Genomic DNA, 22,609 nt, shown 5'->3' with positions numbered 1-22,609 from the left:
TGTATTTCATGAAGTAGCCAAAGAACGATTTGTCTCCTATAGGCAGACATGGCATCTGCGAGAGGGATGCATAAGAGATATTTTATCAACAGCACAGTAAGTTGAAGAAAAGCAAATCTGATCATCGCTCATTCAGCAGCCGTTCCATTCTTTCGTGTCATACCACAATATTCAGGAACAAATGGCCGCAGTACATATCCAGGCACCGAAAGCTGTACGGCTTGAGCCCATCCAGTCCTCCGCTATGCACACAGAATTGCTTGAAGAGATTTAAAAGCAAAGCATTATTATCACGGTTATTATTTAGTATTTTTGAAGCACCAACAGCACGCCAGGTGCTTGACAAACCTGTAATAATGCAGGTCCCTAAGTTAAGGAGTTGACAATATAAGGGCTGGATTGAAGCCATACAATATGACCTGAGTAAAAGGCAGCATGTAGCTGTGATGCCCAAGGAGCAGGGTAGAAACTAGACTGACTTTGAAAGTCATGATGACCCATGACAGCACTTTTGTGGGTGCAGATTACCTTCCCATCAGCACTGGTTCTGATGTGCTGACTGGTGTGTTGGAAGAAAGGCTACCTCCATCCCCCCACACCTGCACAGCAGGGAAGTCACAGCCTGCCAGTGGCAACCGTCCTCTCTGTCCAGGCTTCGGAAATGCAAGTAGCCCACTCAGGAGAGGCGAAGGGTTCCTCACGCCCCCTCATTGCCATGAGCAGATATGTGGCTGAGCTCACAATTTAGCCTTAGCCAAATAATACAGATGAGGAACAGGGGAAAGAGAAGCAACACATAAGCAACTGGCCCGATAGCTCTGGTTGACCTTTAAGCACATCAGGAAATACGCACCCGTCCACTCTGTGCAGTAGCCTCAAACAAGAGCAGACCATATCATGCGGGGTGCACAGGGATTGCTCCTTTCTGTATCCCCTGGAGGGCAAGACATCCCGGAGGACATAAGGAGATTCAGGGAGAAGGTCACGCATTAGCCAGGCCCTGCCCCTCCCTTTTGCACCAGCCGATGGAGCAGCCAAGGGAAGTATGCTGTATCCCCTGAAGGAACGTAGCAGCCGGCAAACTCTTTCCATGCACCATGGGGCTCAAAGAGGAACCCTATCTCTCTGAAGCAGAAATCTTTCTGAGCTCCCATCACAGCAGCATCCCAGATAGCCTAACTTGCACCCGAGGCCCCAGGTGAATGCGATAATATTTACCATGTGCCTTGTTAGGTTCATGATTTTTATTTTTAATCCTTACCCCCACCTCCTCTGAAGCCCTGGCCTGGGAATTTCTAAAGGCCACTGTGGGTTCTGACTGCAGGGGAACTCACACATGGCCTTGACAGTCCATGGAATAAACATAAGTGCAGTGATGAATGGAAAGCAAGCTTTAGGTTTAGGCATTTAAGGAAGGTTACAGGAGTGGTGATTAGACAGTCTCCTCTCTGTGCCTCAGTTTCCCTTGTGCATGTGTAAAATGAGGATAATAATACTTACCTCCTATGTAATGTACTTTCAGATGAAAAGTGCTATATAAGAAGCTAGTGATTAATTATTAATTTATTATTATTATTATAGGCAATAATGGATAAAGGCTCCTATTCATCAAGAAAACTTATCTGTGTTCAAGATTTGTTTTAAAAGTTTCACCTGAGCTGCATGCTGTATGGCTCCTCCAAACACAGCCCAGGTCAGTGGGGTTACAGCACCGGGAGCTGTTTCACTGAAAACAGTCAACACATTCATTCTCAGAGCTTAGATCTCAGCATCAAACAGTGTTTAGCTTTCTTTATGGACGTCAAGACCCAACTAGAAAACAGAGTCCAGGTTACTTACAAGTTATGGCAATGCTTTAACTATGCATTTAGAAAGGTAATTTCTCTCTGTCCATAAAGAAGTCTTCAAAATGTGTCCATTTGTTACATACTAGTTGTTGCGAACTGATCAATCCATTGATATTTAGTGATAATGTGATGCTTGTGATAAGCATGTGTCATCTCCTCCTCCTACAGTTGGCTCACACAGAAGATAACAGCTTATTACTACAGCCAGTTAATGGAGTTACTCCTTAAATTTATGTGTAAAGGTCTGTCTCCACTGGGAGCTATGAATGTGCAAACAAAACAAAAAGAGGCCACTTCCTTAGCTGCATAAATGTAGATACCTAACTTTAGATGCCCAAGTTTGACAATTTTGGCCATAATGTTCAAGTGCTATGTACTGGTCTTTGTGTTTGAAAATCAATATATAGTATGAAGAAACCGTGAGATGCATAGGAAACCATGAGATCAACACTATTCATTGATCCCCAGTACTTACCTTATATTGGCCGTTGTTAGCCACTGATAATCCGATGGTAAACCAGAGTCAAATTCATGCATCAGTTCAAACTTGGACTCCAAGTTGAAAGTTGTCACAGGTCTAGCCTAAATGAGAAAACCATATGGGAGTGGGAAGTTGTTTCCAATTGATTTAAAGCTTTTGAGTCAAAATGTAGTTATACTCATGCTAAACCAAGACGATCCTTTTAATTTAACTGTCACTGGGGTCTTGTTTGTGAAACTGAGTCTTATTTTAGGGCCATTTAGGGTCCTGTTTGTAAAACTGTGTGCAACTGCCGGTGCAGAAATTCACACATGGTTGAGAGCCAGATCAGCATATGCAGTTATCCCATGTTCTGCAAGAATAACCCAGGGACTGGTCACGCAAATGGATATTGTCATATAACTGGACATTTGTGCATTCTTCTGTGCATAGCTGAAGTAGTTATTAGGTTGCATGCATACAACTCTCATGCTCAATATTAAAAACCAGGCCCTGAATCTTAAGAATCCAGAAAAGGTTCCATTATTTGTTTCACTAGGATTTATTCATTTTACACCTCAAATATGGAGGTGAGGATGTTTCTGTGTTAGAAGGAGCCATTGCACGGCTCTTTCTGTGCCAAATTCAAATCCTTGCCTACAATCACAAGCAATAGGGGGCTTGGTGTCCATATCTTAGCCCTCATTTTATGCACCTCACAAATCCACCAAGCAATCTGGCATAGCTCAGCATGATTGCCGCTCTTCTGCAGTGTCTCAGGATTGGAACAGCAGAGTTGCAAAGGTATGAACTGCATTGGGGGTAGTAGGTTAGAACTGGAGCAGTATCAAGTACTACTAATCAAGACTGAAGTTCATTGGCAGTGTTGAACAGAAGCAGTTTGTCTAGCTCCTCTCTGCATTTATGCCATGCTTTTTTCCCCATCACTTCTATGACCACTGAATTTATTCACAACATTTTTGGGGAACGTATGGTAAACGAGGCTGTATTTGCTAATGTAATAGAATATGGAAAACACTATCATTGTGGTTTTACCAACTTATAAACATGTGGTAAGAGTCTGGAAGCCTTACAATATCAGCCAAAACAAGACTGGGAAATAAAAAATTGGGATCTGGAGGGTTTAGGGAAACAAAATAACCAGAATCAAGCAACATTTTGTAATGTTAGAGCCTTTCCCAGTTTTCATCTTACACGCTGTGCAAAACACAGTTAACAGTTTTTAGCTTTTGGGACCTGTAATTCACTGTATCCAATTTATTATCACCCACTTGCCCAGTTCCTGCAGAAATGACAATCAGAAAGAGACAAAGCTCTCTGACATTTTCAGAGTGAAAGCTACAACCAATTGCATTTCACATACTGCACACAAAATCCACCAAATTTCCATATGTGCATATTTGTCTTCATCTGATACATTTCAGTTAATTTTGTCAGTTTTGCATTTCATTAATCAAAAAAAGAGGTTTTTGGTGAAAACCAAGGCAACCTTTTCTGAGAATCAATTTAAACACATCTAAGGGCTTATTCTTTGGAATGATTTAGGTCCTGATTCAGGAAAGCAGTTAATGTGGTGAAGACCATCCTTCCTGAGGAAAACACTTATGTACATGCTTAACTTTAAGCACTTTCTTAAGTCTTAAGAGCCTGGGGTGGGGGAGAGAGAGAGTTCACCTTCCTCTGCAGTGTGCGTCACGGGTCACTTGCTGGTTTGAACTAGAGTTCAAACTTGAATGGTGGATTCTCCGTAGCTTTAAATCTTTAAATCAAGATTTGAGGACTTCAGTAACTCAGCCAGAAGTTATATGTCTATTTCAGGAGCAGGTCGGTGAGGTTCTGTGGCCTGCAATGTGCTGGAGATCAGACTAGACAATCATGATGGTCTCTTCTGGTCTTAGTTAATGAGTCTCATTGACATGAAAAAATTAAGGACATGTTTAATCTTGCCTTTCTGAATACAGATTGCTTTCCAGAACCAGGGCCATAAAAAGCAGGAAAAAAACAGGATCCGATTTTCTGAATTGTTAACGTACAAGTGGCCAGTTACACATTACAGCGTCCGACTATGGTCACTGTAAATTAATTGGGCACACCTTCACGCACAAAGCTACGTGCACAAAATTCTAAAAATCTGGCCCATCACGGTTAGCTCGCTTTGCTGCTGTTCACCCACACTAGAGAAGCTGCAAAGTGATGTGAAACAAACGACAAACCCTCCATAGCAGTGCTGTTGTTAATGGCCTGCCAGCATTCCCATTATGAGCTGAAATTTCCATTATGAATAGAAGCAGCCAGAGAGGTTGGTTAAGGTGAGTTGTTGTGAACTCTGTTCTGGGAGTTAACATTTCTGTAATATCCCCAACTAGCATCCCAAACATCAATAATAAGGGTCATTTTATTAGGAATTTTGCCTGGGTAAGGACACAGAATTTGGCCCTCAATAGAAAACTAAGAAGGACAGTCTTAGGGTTAAGGCACTGAATTTAGTAATTAGGAGATTTAGGGTTTTAGGTTGCCACTCATCACTCATGACCCAAAGGAGGCTGAGGGGGCAAAGAAGCCCCCGTGGGGTTTGGTAGATCCCACCTCTGCCCAATTACTAATCCAGCAGGGTTGGTGAAACTACGGGGGTTATTCCCCGGGTCCTGGGTAGCGGTGTGGTGGATTCACGGGGAGACCCAGCGGTACCCACTGGCACAGATGCCCCTTGAGGCAGAGGGGCAGCTTAAATGGCAGCAGGTCGGGATGGTGGGGGAATTGCCATACCTGGTGCAGCTGAGGGCAGACTGGGGCACCCCTCCCAGGAAGTTGGGAGGACAGGGAGGGCCCCGGGAGAAAGAAGGAAAGAGTGAGGGGATGCAGGGCCCCGCACTGGACAATACCCCTAGACATGAACAAGGAGAGGAGGAAGTAGCTAAACCCCTAAGACCCGAGGTAGAAGAAAGGGAATGGGAAACCCACAATGGGTGGAGTTGGGTAACCCAGACTCTGGACCAGCTACGGGCGAGTTGGAGTGCTGGATGTGTGGGGGGAAGAGACACCTGTGGAAGCAGTGCCTGGACCCAGCAGGGCAAGGGTTCGCCAGAAGCGACTCTGTGGAGGTGGGGGCAGTGGCGACCCCAGAGATTCCTAAAGGGCCCGAAGGCCTAGCTGGCCAGGATGCAGGAGGGAAGAAAAGGGCCCAGGAGCAGGAAAAAACCCAGCCCAACCAGGGGTCCGAGTGTTGGATCTGTGGGCTGAAGGGTCATATGGGGGACGAGTGCCCATATGGAGGATGAGCAGGACTGGAGAGAGGAGAACACCAGGGGAAAGACCCTCTGCACCCCCTGGTAAACAGGGAAGAGCTGCCTCAGAGTGGCCAGTATACCCAGCCAAAAAGAGGGAGGGTTCGGGTGAACAGGTCGGTTCATTAAAGGGGGGAGGTGTGTGACAGAGCAGAGGGGATAAACCCCTCAGTTGTCTCTGTCAGACCTGGCCCAAGGAGCTGGAGCAGGTGCAATACTGACTAGGCTGAGTCAGAGCCAGGATTAACAAGGTGAAGTGGAACAGCTGGTGTCCTGGCCAGGGTGATATATAGGCCAGGGCAGGAAACCAGAGAGAGGTAGGTGTGGTCAAGTAGGGCAGGAGGAGATGGCTAGTCAGACTGCCTGCTGGCCAGGGGGGGGATGCAGATGCAGACCCTGGAGCCCCTAGGCACCTGGGGCAGGAGTGGGGACCGAACTATAAGCACTGTGAGTCTTTTGTGGAGTCCTTAACCCCAGGGGAACAGAACCGGAGGGGGAACAAGAGGGCCCGGTGAAATGGTATCCTACATAGGGATTTAAGGATGAGGGGATGGTCAATTCCTGGCTTTGTCACAGACAGGCTCTGTGTGATCAGGCTCTGTGTGACCAGCCACTCATCTGTACATTGGGGATGACCACAGGCTGTTGTGAAGATGACTTCATTGACATACAGGAGATGCTCTGATACTGGTGATGAGGACCCTAGAAAAGACACTTAAGAGGTAAAAAATATTCATCTCACCTGGAGGAAGTAGATTAGGTTTTCCTTCACAGCCCACTTAATATCCCTTGTGGTCCCATATGCTTTTTCCACCTTTAAGAAACAAACAACTATTGTTGAGAATGGACGGCCATGGGGCATCTTTGTCTATCATCTGTCAATAAGAAGGGAGAAGCTTCCCACAGATGCACAGGGAATAAGGCTGTAAAATGCAAATGGACACTTCCCACCTGAAGAGCAAGACCGGCCAGCTTCATGATCGTTTCATCGGAAATGCAGCACAGCTGGGCCTCGGTTGGGCGACCATCTTCTGCGGAGGCACCTCCACCAGCTTGGAAAAATGAATAAGAGCCGCACACATGAACTACATTCATTTTTGGATGGGCATGGTTTTTAGAAGAGAGGAAGGATGGTCCAATAGTTAGGGTGCTTGCCTGGGGTTGGAGAGACCTGGATTCAGTTTGTTGCTCGGCCACAAACATTTCTTGCGTGACCTTGACCCAAGCACTGGGCCTCTATCCTCCTTTGAGAGATGAGGATAATCGCATGGCCCTCCCTCAACGGAGTGCTTTTAAGATAAATACACTAAATATTGTGAGGTACTGAGATACTATGGTAATCGAGGCCACATAAGTGTCTAAGATGGACAAATGGGAGAGCAGCTCTCAGCCAGGTAGGAGTGAGTCTGAACTGACCAAAAGTGTTCATTCCCAAAGCAAAACCAGCGGGTACTTTTGGTACCCAGGCTTCTGTAATGTTAGCATTCTGCAGCATAGCTCTACCTGGCTATGCAGTTTGTTAGCCCTTTCAACCCGCAGGAAAATCTTTGCAAAGCCCAAGCTCAGTCAGCTACCATTCCAACAAGGATTCTTCTCTCCCCACCGTAAAGAAGGGGGTCTCCATTTTCACAAACACGCAGAAGAAAACATAACAGAGACGCTGCCCAGGGCTCACCTCTCATTTGCCCACGCTGCTGCCCGGATCCGATCTTCTTGCCGATGACCTGAAGCACACCCTTTGGGCTGTGACGGAGAGTGATTGTGTCCGGTTCAACATTGCCACTGGCCTCCGCCTGGGGACAAGACACAACGAGGAATGGAAAAGGCCACAACCTTGCTTCAGACTTCTTTGTTCCCTCCCAACAGAAGGGGAGCCACTGATGCTTCCTACCGCCAGGAAATGCCTCAGAATCTCCTTGGTGAGGATGTCTCCCTCATTAAAAGCACAAAAAGGCTGTGATGGGGTATTCACCCCCACACAAGGCTTGGAAGGGTTAAGGTGGCCAATTAACTCCCCAGGCTGCACCTGGAGATGGAGCCAGGGAGCAGGGATTGATTAATTAGACATGAGGCTCAGCTGGACAGGAAGAGGCAGGGCCTAGATAAGATGGCAACAGAAGGGGCTGCAGGGAAGTAGGCTGCAGTAACTCCCTGGGAGAAGGGAGGTGTGTTAGGGGCTAGAGAGTAGTCCACAGTTACTCCCTGAGTTGGGAGGCTGGCAAAGCCAGAGGGGGAGAGCCAGGAAGGTAGGAGAAGGCTCAGGGAAAAGCAGCAAGGAATAGGAGGACAGATTGGCTGCTGATTAGAGGGATCCTCAGCTGGAACCCAGAACAGAGGGTAGGGCTGGGTTCCCTTATCAGCCACTGGGGCCGTGGCACAGGCCAGGCAGAGGCCAGCAGATTGCCTGGGACAGTTTGTAACACCACCCAGATGGAAGGCTGAGTCGCAAAGAGGCATCCTTAGCAATTTGTCCCCGTGTCCACTTTTTCTAGGCCCAATTAAAGTGTTTCCAGTTGGGCATCCAAGAATTGAAGCATCCCAAATCATGAATCACTTTTGAAAACCTTGACCATGATACATTACAACCCAAGAGCAGCGCTATTGAGGCCCAAAGATGCCAACAGCTGCGAATGTAGCTTTCAATTGTGTCTCAAGTTTTCACACATTGAGGATAGTTTCACGTGAATGGTGGAATTCAGACCTTTACAGAGGGTCAGCAGAAGACCCTATTCATCACTTTGGTCCCATGCAAGCCCTATTTTGAGGAGCTGAATTTCACCCTAAGAGAACTAACAATGCTGTGGATAGGAGTAATTATTTATACGTGTGACTGGAGAGTTCTAACCAGCCGTTTATAAGCCAAAGCAAAGATTTCCAGAGTTTACTGAGTGAGGTTCTATGGACTGTGTTATACAGGTCAAACTGGATGATTATAATGATTCCTTCTGGCATTAAGGTCTATGAATTTTCATGATATTCTTACCAAAAAAAGAGAGTTAAGAAGATGACAAAAGGAAGGGGAGCAAAGCCGGGGGAGGAGGAGAGTAAGGTAAACACAGAAGGGAGAAGAAAAAGGAGGAAGAACTCCAGAGAAAAGAGTAGAGTTGATGAGTCATTCTATCAGCCAATCGCTTCATTGCTTTGCAAAAGAGAAACTCTAAACTGCACCACCTTGTGGTATCACTTGTATATAAAGAGATGCCACACTTCATAGAAGTGTGTCTTAATAACTTTCATGGATGACTGTACCAATCACAAACCGGCACAATCCAATAAGTATCAACAAAGTGCACACATCTTGTTACTCAAATTCATCCTGTACTCTGACTTTATAGTAGTTATAATTGTAACTCCCATGGAAATAGAGACATCAGCAGACTGGATCAGACCAGTGGTGCATCTAGCCCAGTATCCTGTCTCTAATGGAGACCAGTCCAGCTGCTTCAGAGGAAGGTGCAGGAAACTCTGCAGTAGCAGTTCTAGTCCCCAGATATTTCCATCCATTCTCATCAGAACAATACCATTTTTGAAATGCCTCTTGGGTGCTTTATAAAGACACAGACTGCATGTTCTAACTTGGGTGGTTGAGGTTAGGCACCCAACTTCATATTTAGGTACCTGAATTAAACGTTCTGATTTGCATAGCTACTGACCACTTTATGAGATCAAGGCAGAAGTGAGGCAAGTAAGGGCACATCGCTCTCTCATTACTGGAAAACAAGATAAATATTTTAGATAAGTTTCCCAACTACTGTCAGAATTTCACCTCCCCCCTTGGATTAAAAGAGCATGCTCTTAAAAAAAAGCACTGCTGCTTTCAGTAAGTATATAAAACAAATCCCTTGTAAACTGAGCAGATTCTTTGCTTTTCTTTGTCTCAATCTGTGGTATTATTTATAACTGGATTAAGCAGCTTGTTAGGTAATTCGCTCCGAAAGGGATTTAATTCTAGTGAGAAAGCTCCAATGCTTCTTAGCTGTTCCGCAAGTTTAACTCCTCCTCTGCCCTTTAATTTAATGTAGATCATAAAACTTTATAGCCAGACTCGAATGAACTTCACTTGCACAGTGTTTGTACTCTGTGATATTTCTCTTGTGTCCCTTGCATAAAAGCTAAAGACAATGCAAAAACCAACATCCCAGCTGTGAACGGGTAAGGCGTCCGTATGAGGTAAATTCACAAAGCCCCCAAAACAGAGCTTTCAAATAAAGTGATTCATGCTCCTGCCAGCCTCGTATTCTACTTGGGTTTTAATGCTTTCACTTAAGCATAGATATATATGGTTCTGTGAGGAGCGACTTCAGATCAAGAAAGAACAAACTGAGTTTGTAATGGGAAATGTGGAGTACTCTGGAGATGTCTGGATTCTGATAAATTGGTATTTTTTACTCATTTGGACAGGGGGTTTTTTGATTCATTTAATTGTTGGACAGATATCTCAACTTTTAGACAGCTTTATTGAGAATGATCTATTTTCTGAGTAACTTTTTTTTTCTTTTTCCAGAGAAAATTCAGTCATGCAGTGCAGTTTGTGATAATTTATTCCTCCCAGTGGAGCTCTCTGGGACTCACTAAGTCTGTTATTTGGTTTTACCAGCTGTAGAGGCTAAAACCTAAATCCAGCAAAAGAGTTTACTATGCCTTTCTGCTTTGCAATGGAAATACACATAAGGCATTCCTAGTGAGACCATATCGACTGTAGATATACAAAAGACAATCACCTAAATGCAGGTAAATAATAAGTAACTGTTTGACACCAGCAGAAAAAGTAAAGGGAAATAAAGGTCTAAATGTATAACGCAGTGAAACCATTTTCCAAATCAGGTAACTGGCTAGGGAGTGGATTGACTGGAAATGCTTAGCGTGCCAGTCCCATCCTGGTCCATCTTTAAAAGTGTCTGTGTCTTTAAATTTAGTAAATCTGGTCAGGCAGCCCACCTACTGCTCCAGGGGGAGCTGCAAATATTTGATACTGTGAGGAGTTGGCCCATTGATTGCATCTCTCCGGTATGGGTATGTCTACACTGCAGGGTATGTCTACACTGCAGCTGGGAACCCATCTCCTAGCCTGGGTAGACAGATACGTGTTAGGTCTGCCAAACTAGAGCACTGGAAATATCAATGTGGACATTGCGGCATGGACGGCAACTCAAAGTAGCCACTCAAGCTTGGACCCAAGGGGTGGGATGGGTTTGGGCATGGTGGCTAGCCTGAGCTGCCATCCATGACGCAACATCCACACTGCTATTTTTAGCTCACTGGCTTGAGCAGAGCTAGCAAGGGTCTGTCCATCTGGGATGGGAGGCTTGTTCTCAGCTGAGGTGTAGACACGCTCTCAATGTCCAGACATAATAAGACACCACTATCACCATACTCTGCTTGTATCCCTTAAGGCTGGATTAGGGCAGGCTGTCTGGTACATTTCACTCCTAGTTGTGAATTTCCTCCGTTTTATTGCTTCCTGTCAAAATCATGAGTGTTCAGCATTAGACCCTTCATGCTTTAGGAATTCCTGTTTTATTGGGCTGCAGAATCATTTCCTAAGATGAATTTTCCATCAAGAAAGGAGCCATGAAAAGGGACAACTTTACATGGTTTGAATGAAGGCTTTGGGACGTGATTTATTTTAAACATAACACAGTTCTGCCATGTGTTCTGGCAACACACATCACTGTAAAGTAATTTGCAGATTATGGAGCAACCCTGAGATGTGAATTCTTAGCTCTTAAACTCAAGCAAAACATTGCTTCATGTGCTTCAGCACCCAGCAAATAAAACCCTATGTTTTGAATGTTATTACAGTTTTCTGATGCCTTATTACTATTTTAAAAATTTAACTCAAGAAGGTTCCATTCTCACCTCCCCAGCATGGCAAGGGAGCAGGACTATAGACCCCAAAAGCTGATGGATGGGAGTGGAACCTACACTCCATATTTTCCTCTTCCACTTCACCAGCAGAAACATATGCCAGCCCCATGGACGGCACACTGCAGAAGCTATCTGGATTTGGGGAATTGTGTGGGGCTGCTGGGAGAGGGCAAAGCTGAGAAATCTTCAGATACAAGGTGAAGAAACTAGACTGCACTTGAGATCTTCAGGTTCCTCTTGAGTTCCTGGTCACATCCCCTATCCTCTCCACACAACCCAGAACTCCTCCTCAAGTGGAATAAAATTCAGCAACTTCCAGAATTCCACACCAAGGCTATGAAGTATGTTTTCCTGGGAGGGGAGGATTTGGCTCAGAAAGCTTCCCCTCAAAGTGGGTAAGAAGAATGAACCCATGTTTGGAATGAAAAAGCTGCATTTGCCTACCAAAAGAAAGGTAGAGAGGACATATGATTCGTCTCTGTTGATACAGAGTGACCTAGACAAATTAGAGGATTGGGCAAAAAGAAATCTGATGAGGTTCAACAAGGACAAGTGCAGATTCCTGCACTTAAGATGGAAGAGTCCTATGTCCAGGCCTACTTATCAGTTCTCAAGTAGTAATCAATATGAATTAGAAAGGGGGTCAACACAGGCATGTGCTAATATTCAAAGTGTTGAAAGGCTATGAAGCAGACTCCTATCAAACTAACCACTACTTGCAAATGGCAGAAGTACAATTTACAGTATAAATAACTTATTTCCTCTTTCTCCTTTCTTCTCCCACTTAATCTAAAGTGATTTTTAAACATCAAAGATTCTCACTAACCTTCCCAAGTCCATAGCTGGCACTGATAACCATCTTCCCGGGATGTCCAGTAACTGGGTCACAGGTGAATAGCACTCCTGGAAAGGACATTTTATGGGAGGCAAAATAAGTGACTGCAAAATACTGACTGAAAATAACATTTTTTGTGACTATCAGTTTATGTTCACTCTCTTCTCACAAAGATAGTTTCACTGGGACAAATGTTCCTTGACTGGTACATTTCAAAGTTGTATGCAATCAGGGGTCAAAAACAGTATCACGTGTCTTCTAACCAATCACAACTAAGCAACACAACTCAGATCTCAAGTACTGCATAGTCACAACAAATTATTTATCTAACGAGCCAGAGAGGAAAAAAAAGGAATGCTGAATTACTTTGACTATTGAATAAATATGAGGAAACTAATTTGCTTGTGGATGTTCTGAGAGAAGGAAAATAGGTTAAATCTCATCAGAAAAATATCCTCTGTGAAATATTCACTCAACTTCACTGAAAATTATCCTTTACCTTCTCTCAACTGGTGTTTTAAAGAAAGAGAGAGAGAGAGAATAATGGATTTTTGGGGTCTAACTGAAAATAATTTTTTTCAACATTTTCTGCAAACTGAAAAGTAAAAAGAAATTGTTTAGGTTGAATGGAATGTTTTAATTTTAAGCAATTTTTAGTATTTTTAAAAATAAAATTAAAGGAAATTTCAAAATGAAGATAGAAAAATCAAAACATTTCATTTCAAAATTGTCAACATGAAAGATTTTCATTTTTCCATACTTTTTTCCTGAAACAAACAATTCAGTATAATTAACTTGAATTCATGAAACATATCTGTGTCACTGCATCTGTATTCCCTCCACCCTCCTCAAAAAAAAAGTTTGGGTTGAAAAATTTTTCCCAGCTCTAATATATATTTCACCCCACTAAAGTTATGTTAAAAGAACATTAAGTTTGCAAAGACAAGCACTCAGAAGTTAGGAAATACCAGAATTAAAATTGCCTGTGAAACCTAAATTTGGCCTTTTGTGTATGTATCATGAAACAGTCTTTAATTACATAATCACATACTAGTTTTTCCACAAGATCCCTGCTTCATTCACTGCACACTTAACGAGCAATATTTTGTTTTATCTTCATTGTTTAATGTGTGGCCTCATGATTTATTTACTGCACGCTATTCAAACCCTGCTCTGTATACAGAATTATTTAATTCCTCATGGCCTTTCCTATGATGCTCATCTGAGTGCCTCTCAAACATAAATTAATTGACTTTCACAACACCCCTACGAGATGAAGGGGTATTATTATCCCCATGTTAGAGATGATGAGCTGAGGCACAGAGAAATTAAGTTCAAAAGTATCTACTAATTTTGGGTGCTCGATCTGAGATGCCAAACATTTGATATTGCAGAGTATTTAGCATTATATAGCACTTAATTTGTTCAATGCAAGGCGAGACCAGAGGATGTATGGCTGCACAGATCTACCAGCCAAGCGCCCCCAGGGGGGTACACAGACACGCAAAGCCCAGCAGGAAGTAAAAGAACTGAGGAATGGGCTCCAGGGACACACAGGGGGCTGACCTGCAGCGTTGGCCGGCACCATTCGCTGGACAATGACTCCCATGTGCGCCGGGATCAGTTGACCACGTTGCCGGCGATACTGTACGGCCATAAATGAGTAGAGCGAGGCCCAACAGCTCTGTATCGCCTCACACACCTGGGGAAAGTAAGCAAGACCATCACACGGACAAGGAGCTGAGCACCACACTGGGTTGGGTCCATGGAGCCTACACTTTGTGGGGGAAAACACCACAGAAGTATTCGAGCATCAGTAAGCATTAATGCAGAGCTGCGAGTTTCCATTTATGCCAAGCAAATGGGACCTGCATGTCCTCCTAGCTAGAGAACTCAGGACAGGATTAGCAACCAATAACCACCTTCATCCTCAGCTACTTTGCAGAATCACAGCAACCAGGCAGGTTGCATCTAGACCATTCACGCATCTAGATCATTTCCCTGCAGTGCAGCATTTTCCATAGTAATGTATTCACAAGAACTATCCAGTGTAGTTTTAAATAACTCAGACAATGGAGATTCACCTAGAGTTGGGTGAAAAATTGATTTTTTGGTACGATGGCCAAACTGAAAAAATATCCAATTATTTTTTTTCCTTTCCTTTGACTAATAGGTTTCCTAGTTAGGAATTTTTTCCTTCTGAATTCATCCTAGATTTCCATCTGCTAAATTTTATCCCATCACCCCTACTTACACCTCACCTTGGGCATTGGTATTTAATTGCCATCGAGTGAGCAGACCCCAGAGGAGTCAATTATATTGCTTCTGTAGCTGTCAGACTTGAATGACTGCATGGATTTTCAATTCTTGACCCCTAGAGGTCATTCTCCAGCACCTCTGAAAAGCATTCAGTGAAGAGATTAAGAACAAAGTAGGTTTCTTGTGATATAAGGAGATATAGACCAGGAAGAAAAACACTGTTTCCATTTAACTAAACAAAATCCAGTGTGTTTCACAGTCAGACAGCAACCTTCATCCTAAACCACAGCAGAGTTGTCATTGCAGCCTACCCATTGCAGAGGAAGAGAAGATACAAATCTATAGTACCTGTTGACTCCCCCTGACTTCCAATGCTGTGTGGAGCTGCCCAGCAGCAGACATTACTGCTGTATCTTCTGCAACAGCACTGGACCTCACGGCGAGGAGCTCTTGCTGCAGTCCCAGTTCTTCTAGCCGCTGCAGGACAGCATCTTCTATCTCACTGGACAGTCTGGTGGCTCTGAACACCTCAGAGCATCTATGGAACAGAGCACAGCGAATCAACATTGTCCATCAATCAAACACAAATGAACAGCCACGGCATTATCTTAATTCATTGATGCCTTTCTCCTTGTCGTCTTAGTTAAGAAAATGGACCTGTAATTCATAGCATCCCCCATCTATGGGCCCAGCTTGAGAGGTGCTGAGCACCTGAATCTCTACATGGGCCTGCTACTAAAAGGTGCTAAGTGACGGGTCCATGTGAGCCTGCAAAAGCACGGATTTATGTGAACTCCCAGCCACAGAAGCATGGATTTTCTATTCCAACCTCCAATCCTTCCCACCCCCCTCAGCATTGTGGCACCAGGGACCCTCCACTGAACTGTGCTTCATAGAAAGCAGGGGACACGGACTCCCTACATCTCACCCATCTTGCACAGAGGAACCAGGCTGGCCTCACTGCTCTCATGGCTCTCTATGTCTGTAAGGGGCTGCAGAATTTGGCACTAAAATTATATATAGCTGAAAGATAGTTTCCCAGTATCCCATCATATGGTTCCAAACCATACTGCACGTCAGTTTCAACAACAAAGGGCAAGGAGGAGGGGTTAAAGATTTGATGAGTCTGTTGCATGCTTTTTACCTTTTGCAAAGCTCCTGAAGGTTTCCTGGTTTTATTTTACTGGAGGGAAAAAGAATAATACAGATGTCAAGGTAAAATAACCCTCCCCATACCAAGAACTATAATGAGTGCTTAATTTGTAATGAAAGAGATGCCGGGGCTCAAGCCATTTTTTTACATTCATAACTGATGCAGCAACCCCAGAGGTGCCGGGGCTGTGAACTGCCAAGCCTAGAGGTGCCACGGCTCAGCCCTGGCACAAATTAAGCACCGACCAAAATCATGAACCGAAAATAGCTACTGCAAACATTTCATTGTGCTCCAGATTCATACACATCTTTGCAATGATGCTTGACCATGTTCCCATTTTTCTGACTTGTAAAAAAATTCTTTATATCCTATCTGAGAAAGGTTAGAAAAGGTACAAGACAGACAAAAGAAACGGACACAATGATAAAAATAACTGCGCAGATGCACAGTGACAGATGTTCCTGAAATTATAGTAATTAATACACACTTTATATTTAATAATAGGAACAAAATATGATATTTAACATTATGGTACTTGCATAAGCTTTCTAAAATTACCTATTTGACAAACTTCTGAATAGAAATGGATTCATATCTGTGTTGCCAATGTCATTCCCTTGGTGGTAGCCAAACTGTATTCAATGCTACTTGTTTCAGACAATATAACATTGTCTGTTTTCCGGAGCATGCAAAGATTTTAGAACAGTCTCAAATCGGTGAATACTGTTTTTAGTATTCATACAGCTCCAATCACTATAATTCCAGCATCAGGTTCTACAATTCATTCTTAAGTAGCACCGTCCTGCAAGCAACAGGTGGGCTGGTAGTCTGACACCAAGAGATGCAATCATAAGAAATCACAGGTGAAATCTTGGTTCCAAAGAAGTCAATGGCAAAATACCCATTGATGTCAGTGGGGCCAGGATTTAACCGCATGTTTACAGACATGTATTTTTCATCCCCCAATGGCAAAATCTTTGTCTCTTTCAAGTTATTGGGACTTTGACTACTAGCTTGAATAGGATCAGGATTTGACCCTAGTGTAGATTCCCAGAGACCCAAAGAACTTTATCTTAAATAGTCTCCCTGTAACAAAAGGAATGCTATTTATTGGAGATGTAAGACTAATCACCAAAGCCTCAGTCAATGGTTGCCTTAGAAAAGAGAACATAGGCTGGGTGCACAGTTTCACCACACAGAGCTAAGAGTTCCAAGCTGCAAGTAAAAATGCCTGCAGTGCTAAACATCTGGAGAGGGCCTGATCTGTTAATACAGAATAATGTAATGCCTTTTACACATGATGACCTGACTATCTCAGAACTAGGGCCTGTCCCCATAAAATTCCCTATTGTTCTTTCCCATAATTAGGTTAGATCCCTATAGAAAAGAGGACAACCCTGTGACAGGTTTATTATTAGTTGTAACCACAATGATTAAAATAATCATCTTTCTATTGCCACTGTGCCAAAGATTTGGCACCAATAAACAGGACCTTGAAATTCGTCAGCCAATACTAATTTTAAAAAAGTCATTAGTAGAAGAAAAATATTGGGTTTTTTTGTTTTGTTTTTTTTCATTTAAGTTGCATTCTATTTCTTTTGAGTGCACAGGAATTCAAACCCATAACCATCCATGTAACAAAGGGGGAGGAAGCCTTGTTCTTATCCCAGAATACTGTTACACAGAGAAAGAACCTGAAGTCCTGGCCACCTTACCAGACCACTTCAGTGAGCTCCTTCACCGCTTCCTGGAGAACATGGTTCTGTTTCATCTGATGTTCCAGTGCTACTACAGTGACACAGAAGCCTTCAGGGACGATGAACTGGGAATGCAGTGAGGGTCCCATTAAATACAAAATCCATTACCATAGACCAGCCAAAGACATTCACAACTGGCTAGTCAGAAAAGTGTGTTAAAAAATGCATGATCTATTTGCATATGTAATAACCACCGTTGCATAAGCGATCACAGTAATTGTGCATGCAAGTGGCGGCTTCCTAGTCATTTGCATATGCCATTGCTCTCACAGTTATGGTAACTGCACTTACAAATTAGACACAACCATAAGCACATTTTTCATGTACAAATTTCTTGCAAATGTAGAACTGAGTTTAAGGGAAAATGACTTTAACTATAGTGTATTTTATAACGTTTTTCTTTTTTTTTTTTCCATCCAATGTCATATACTTTGTATGGTTCTGTGTAAGAACTGAACTCATGTGCCGGCTGTTGAGCAGAATTTCTTGTCTCACCTCAAATGTAAGTCATGTAAGGCATGAGTTTTTAAGCAAAATTCCACACATAGTTCAATGAAGAGTTCTACTTAGAAAACTCAGGCATGATATGGTCCTCCGAGAGCACCTGTCTCACTGGTTTCCCAAGTCCCAGCCCATGTCAGAATCAGTTGTTTTGTTACAAAAGGCTGAGAGTGAGGAATTTTGATCACAAATGGCAGGTTAGACTCTGGGATCCGAGTCAGTGTTATGTGTATGTTATTAAGCCAAAGACTGAAAGAAAGGGAAGATTTAACTTTGTTGCAAAACAAGTATCGCATGTTTAGTTAAGATATCAGGCAGAAGTGAGGAATGTTTGTTCCTTGCAAATGTTTAAACAAGAGCAAACTGCATTTATTATGGTTTTTGATGGTTAATGATCTTTTTGTTTGAAACGACTAAGCCTTTCTAAGTAGCATTTACCACAAACCTCGCAAGAGAAAACTTCATTTCTGGGGGACTAGATAATTTGAGAATTTGGTGACGGGATACAAAGCTTTTTAGTAGTTCACATAAAATGCGGGGCAAAGGCTAGTTACTACCAGATCGAATGTTGGTGCCTGTTTCAAAGGATTGGTTATCTCGACCGTGAGCTCAACTCAGTTTCTAACGGATAGGTATCAATATCAGAAAAAAAAACCCACATCATATTTAGCCCCAACAGTCTCCTAGTTGTCAGTCTGAGCATAGATACTAAAAACGAATATGGAGACTGTACTGCACTCTTAACCGTCGAGTGTGTCTGTTATGCAGATAAACGGGACTTCACTTTATAGGGCTGTCAGTCCAGGATCTTTCACAAGAACTAAATTCAGTATTTATACATCACCATAATTAATAATACTGCATTTCCAGTGTTCAATGGCACATTGTAACTGTTCAGTGCTATGAGTAGATTATTTTGAAGAGATTTTTGTGTTCTTAGATATAGGCCGTAAGCTTTCTATTAGAAGTACTGATATGACTATTTAATATTTACACACAGCATTGTAGGTTTGAGTGCACTAATGGATATCCCCTTTAAAGAAGTACTGTCATAGCACTTCTGCTTCTGCTTCTGCACTTTCTGGTTCTGCTTCCGGTGCAATTGTAGACAGACTAACAAATTCTGTGCCCATTTTGTAATGACTTCTAGGAACAAAGAAATCAAGGAGATATAGCTCGAGTTTCCAAGAGAGACCTATCGCATACATGCATTTATAACAACACACAGATGTCCCACCACCTGCAAATTGGAGAGTTGAAGGTTGAAAGATGCCAACTCCTTGTGGAAGCTCACCTTGTTCCTGAGCTGCTTCTGTAAGTGTGTGAGCTGACCTAGCTGGGCTCCTTTGCCCCCCACGTCCCTGGCGCATTGAGAATGCTCTTCAGTGAATGACACCACAAACTGGGAGCTGGCAGGGATGGATGGCTCCTTCAACTTAGAGTCAGAACTAGGAACGAGCTGCCCAGCTTCATCTCTAGAAGAAGAGAAAGGATGCGTATTATGCCACAGTGGCAGGGAAGACAAGGAATCAGAATGCCACATTCTCAAAAATATGTCACCCAGGGCAGGAGGTCGAGATGATCATGCTGTTCCCTTCTGGCCTTAAAGTCTATGAGCCTATGAGCTATCTGGTTACCTGGCAACCGTCTTAGCCCATGATTTTCAAAAGTAACTAATGTTCCTTTGGAGTCCAGCTTTAGCCCCTTTAAAGGGGCCCAATTTTCAGAAAGTGCTGAGCACCCATCCTCTGAACATCATGACCCTTTAAGATGTTTGAAGTTGAGTCCCAAGCATCATCACTAACTTTTGAAAAACTTGGCCTTACTCTTTACTAGATTCTCTAGTGAATCAGAAATACTCACGCTTCTCAGCACAGCTGAGTAAACGATCTGCAGTGAAGGATGTATTTGGTGAATGTAGCCTTTTCTCCTGTTCACAAGTTGTGACAATTTGAGTAATCTGTCTATGTACAATTTATGAATTCTGGTTAATTTTATGCAATTGCTGTATCATTGGAGGCCTCACTGCATAGTAAATCAATCATTGGCTGACAGGGTCTTTGATATATCACCCATCCTTGTCTGGAAGAAGCTACAGAATAAACAAAAGAAGTCATTAACCTTATCAACCAGGTTCTGTCTGAACAGTGGGTATGCTAAGGAGGATGCCTGAGCTGGAAAACCAGTTCAACCAAGTTTATCTACAGGGGATTGGAGAGTGGAAAATCTCCCAACAAGAAAACACAGAAACCAGGTGCTGGTGCTGATTGAAATCTCAGAGGGACTGAGGCCTGGTCTACACTGGCAATGGAGGTCAACATAACGCCGCTTACTCCCCTAAAGTATGCGTCTCCACTGGCATGTAAGTTCTGCCGACCTAAATCACGGTAAAAGACAACCTAATAAAATCACCTACACAAGTGGCATAGCACTGAAGTCGAATTCCATGGGTTGAATTAGCGTCGGTGTAAGCAGAGCCCAATGTAAATCAACACCATTGGCCTCCGGGAGGTATCCCATAATGCTCTGTTGTGACCGCTCCAGACATCTGCGTTCTGCTGTAACGTGGCTACATAAACAGGAAATAGCTCCTCCCCTCAAGCCCTGGGAAATTTTAAACTTTCATTTCTGGTTTGGTCAGTGTGGAGAGAGCTGTGTAGCTGAACCGCTCATGGCGACTACACGGCCCAAATGTGCTCCAACGCGATCAGAGGTTTTGGATCTCATCTCTCTGTGGGGTCTGTTCTGGCTCAGCTTCGAGCCAGCAAAAGAAATTTGGATATCTACAAAAAGATATCTCGCTGCATGTTGGAGAAGGGGCACAACAGGGACGCACAACTCTCAGAAGGGGGTGCTAAATGGAGGCTCTGCACCCCCAAGTGTGTGCCTCAAAACCCAAACCAAAGGCAATTCCTAAGCCTGTTCAGATTCAGGACACAGAGCATGGGGGGCCCAAAACAGCATCTTAAGGAATGTACAGCAGGGGGCACTTTACCAGGGCTGTGACCAAAGTTATGCATGAACAAACTATGAGTTTATTAATACTTTGTCTGCTACTTGCAGTTGCTGGACAAATCTTTTGGCTGAACAAATTTCAGCCTCCAGATGGCTAAAGTGCTGTTTATGAATGAATAATTCTTGTGATTCATTGTTTGCATAGTGCAACAGGCCACCTAACTGACATAGTCTTGTTCATTTTCCCAGAGCGCGGTAGCCTTTCAACTCACAAAGCCATCAGGAGATTCAAAGATAGCTGCATGCGCCCCTGTGGTATGCACACAGACACAAGAATACATGCATAAATATTCACAACACTTTTAAATTTGGAACAAATGGTGCTTGTGCAAATATTCACAAAAGCAAACACCAGAGGTGGCGATCCAGATGTGTGCCTTTTGTTCAAAAGCATATTGGGTTGCTGACTTCACTCAGCTCTCAGTGTCAGAATGATTTCTCTACTCCTGTATGCCATTATCTCACCTGTAATAAAATTCAACCACGCCCCAGCCTCGGACCGTCAGGTTCAGTCGGAAATCAGCAATGCACTCATGGAATACTCCTGTTCCAGTTAAACCATTATACACCACAGGGCGAGCCTGCTTGTCAAGTATGGCCCGAACATCAAAGAACTTCCCACCTTTGGAAGAAAAAATGTAGGCAGGTTTCCTTGACCATGCAACAGAGCAATTAGTCCAGAGAAAACAAGCAAGAGCTTTTTGTTGATTTCATACAGTTTCCCCGTCTCTAAACATTTTTTTTTTAATATTTCTAAGTATTTTCTATACACTTTGAATATTTTTCTAAAGCTTCTTTCGCCCTTCATCATTCTAGGTGTTTTCGAGCAGCTGGTTCCCAAGTCAAAATGTGAACTTTGACTAAAGGAGACTGGAAAATGCAGCACTCATTTCAAAACGAGATAAATCTGAGTAATGCCAGGATGTTCATCGTAACTGGGGATTTGAATTCCTCTGTCTGGTACAGTTATCTGAGGCCCTGGGCCGGCAAAGAATTACACATGTGATTGTACTTAAGCACGCGAGTAGTCTCACTCAAGTCAACAAGGCTATTCCCATGCTTAAAGTTCTCATGCTTGGAGTCACTTGGGCCCAATGGATCAATAACAACGAGATCCTTGAGAGAACCAGCCTACAGTCTATGCAGATCACGCTGGACACGTGGAGCACATGCCTCAAGATCGTCTGCCGACAGTTGTGCTCTATGGCCAACTCAAGAACTACCCGTGACACAAAGGAAAGCCAAATTACCAATACAGCCACAAGGTCAAGCAGGGCCTCAAGAAATTCAGCCTTCCCATTGACAACTGGGAGAGCCCTGCCCAGAACCGCTCAGTCTGGAGAAGCCGGGTCAAGGCTGGTGCCATCACCATGGAGACTCATCAGAGAGCCCAGGCTGAGGCCTGCAGGTGAACCAGGAAGCAGAGTGTGCATCAACCTCCATCTGGCGAGCCATTGTATATATACTATACACTATAGCCACTGTAGAAAGGTCTCCCGCTCACATATTGAGCTTTTCTCCCACACGACGGCCAAGCAACACTGACTGACTGACTTCGTCGTGTTTCCTTTCATCTGTCAAGATGTTGGATGGTCATATATGTGGGTAT

The 22,609-nt window shown here is 43.4% G+C and overlaps 1 protein-coding gene across 2 annotated transcripts in view; it reads right to left on the bottom strand.

Moving 5' to 3' along the window:
- The window catches only part of LOC137147806 (rifampicin phosphotransferase-like), a 59,663-nt gene that overhangs the window by 21,201 nt on the left and 15,853 nt on the right, over positions 1–22,609 (bottom strand). For both annotated transcript variants that reach the window (XM_067540193.1, XM_067540194.1), the window contains 13 exons: positions 21,466–21,622; positions 19,280–19,460; positions 17,443–17,549; positions 15,719–15,757; positions 14,923–15,112; positions 13,882–14,017; positions 12,307–12,383; positions 7,288–7,405; positions 6,564–6,664; positions 6,355–6,426; positions 2,323–2,429; positions 1,654–1,726; positions 164–259 (listed from right to left, as the gene is read on the bottom strand). In XM_067540193.1, the coding sequence (XP_067396294.1) occupies positions 164–259; positions 1,654–1,726; positions 2,323–2,429; positions 6,355–6,426; positions 6,564–6,664; positions 7,288–7,405; positions 12,307–12,383; positions 13,882–14,017; positions 14,923–15,112; positions 15,719–15,757; positions 17,443–17,549; positions 19,280–19,460; positions 21,466–21,622 (1,454 nt within the window). The remainder of the gene's footprint in view (positions 1–163; positions 260–1,653; positions 1,727–2,322; positions 2,430–6,354; positions 6,427–6,563; positions 6,665–7,287; positions 7,406–12,306; positions 12,384–13,881; positions 14,018–14,922; positions 15,113–15,718; positions 15,758–17,442; positions 17,550–19,279; positions 19,461–21,465; positions 21,623–22,609) is intronic.

This window comes from Emydura macquarii, unplaced genomic scaffold, assembly GCF_026122565.2.
Source record: "Emydura macquarii macquarii isolate MOO-44397 ecotype Brisbane River unplaced genomic scaffold, CSIRO-AGI_Emac_v2 contig_561, whole genome shotgun sequence".
In the NCBI taxonomy this organism is placed as follows: Eukaryota; Metazoa; Chordata; order Testudines; family Chelidae; genus Emydura; species Emydura macquarii.
The sequence above is the reverse complement of the archived record's forward strand: the minus strand, read 5'-3'. Positions and strand labels throughout refer to the sequence as shown.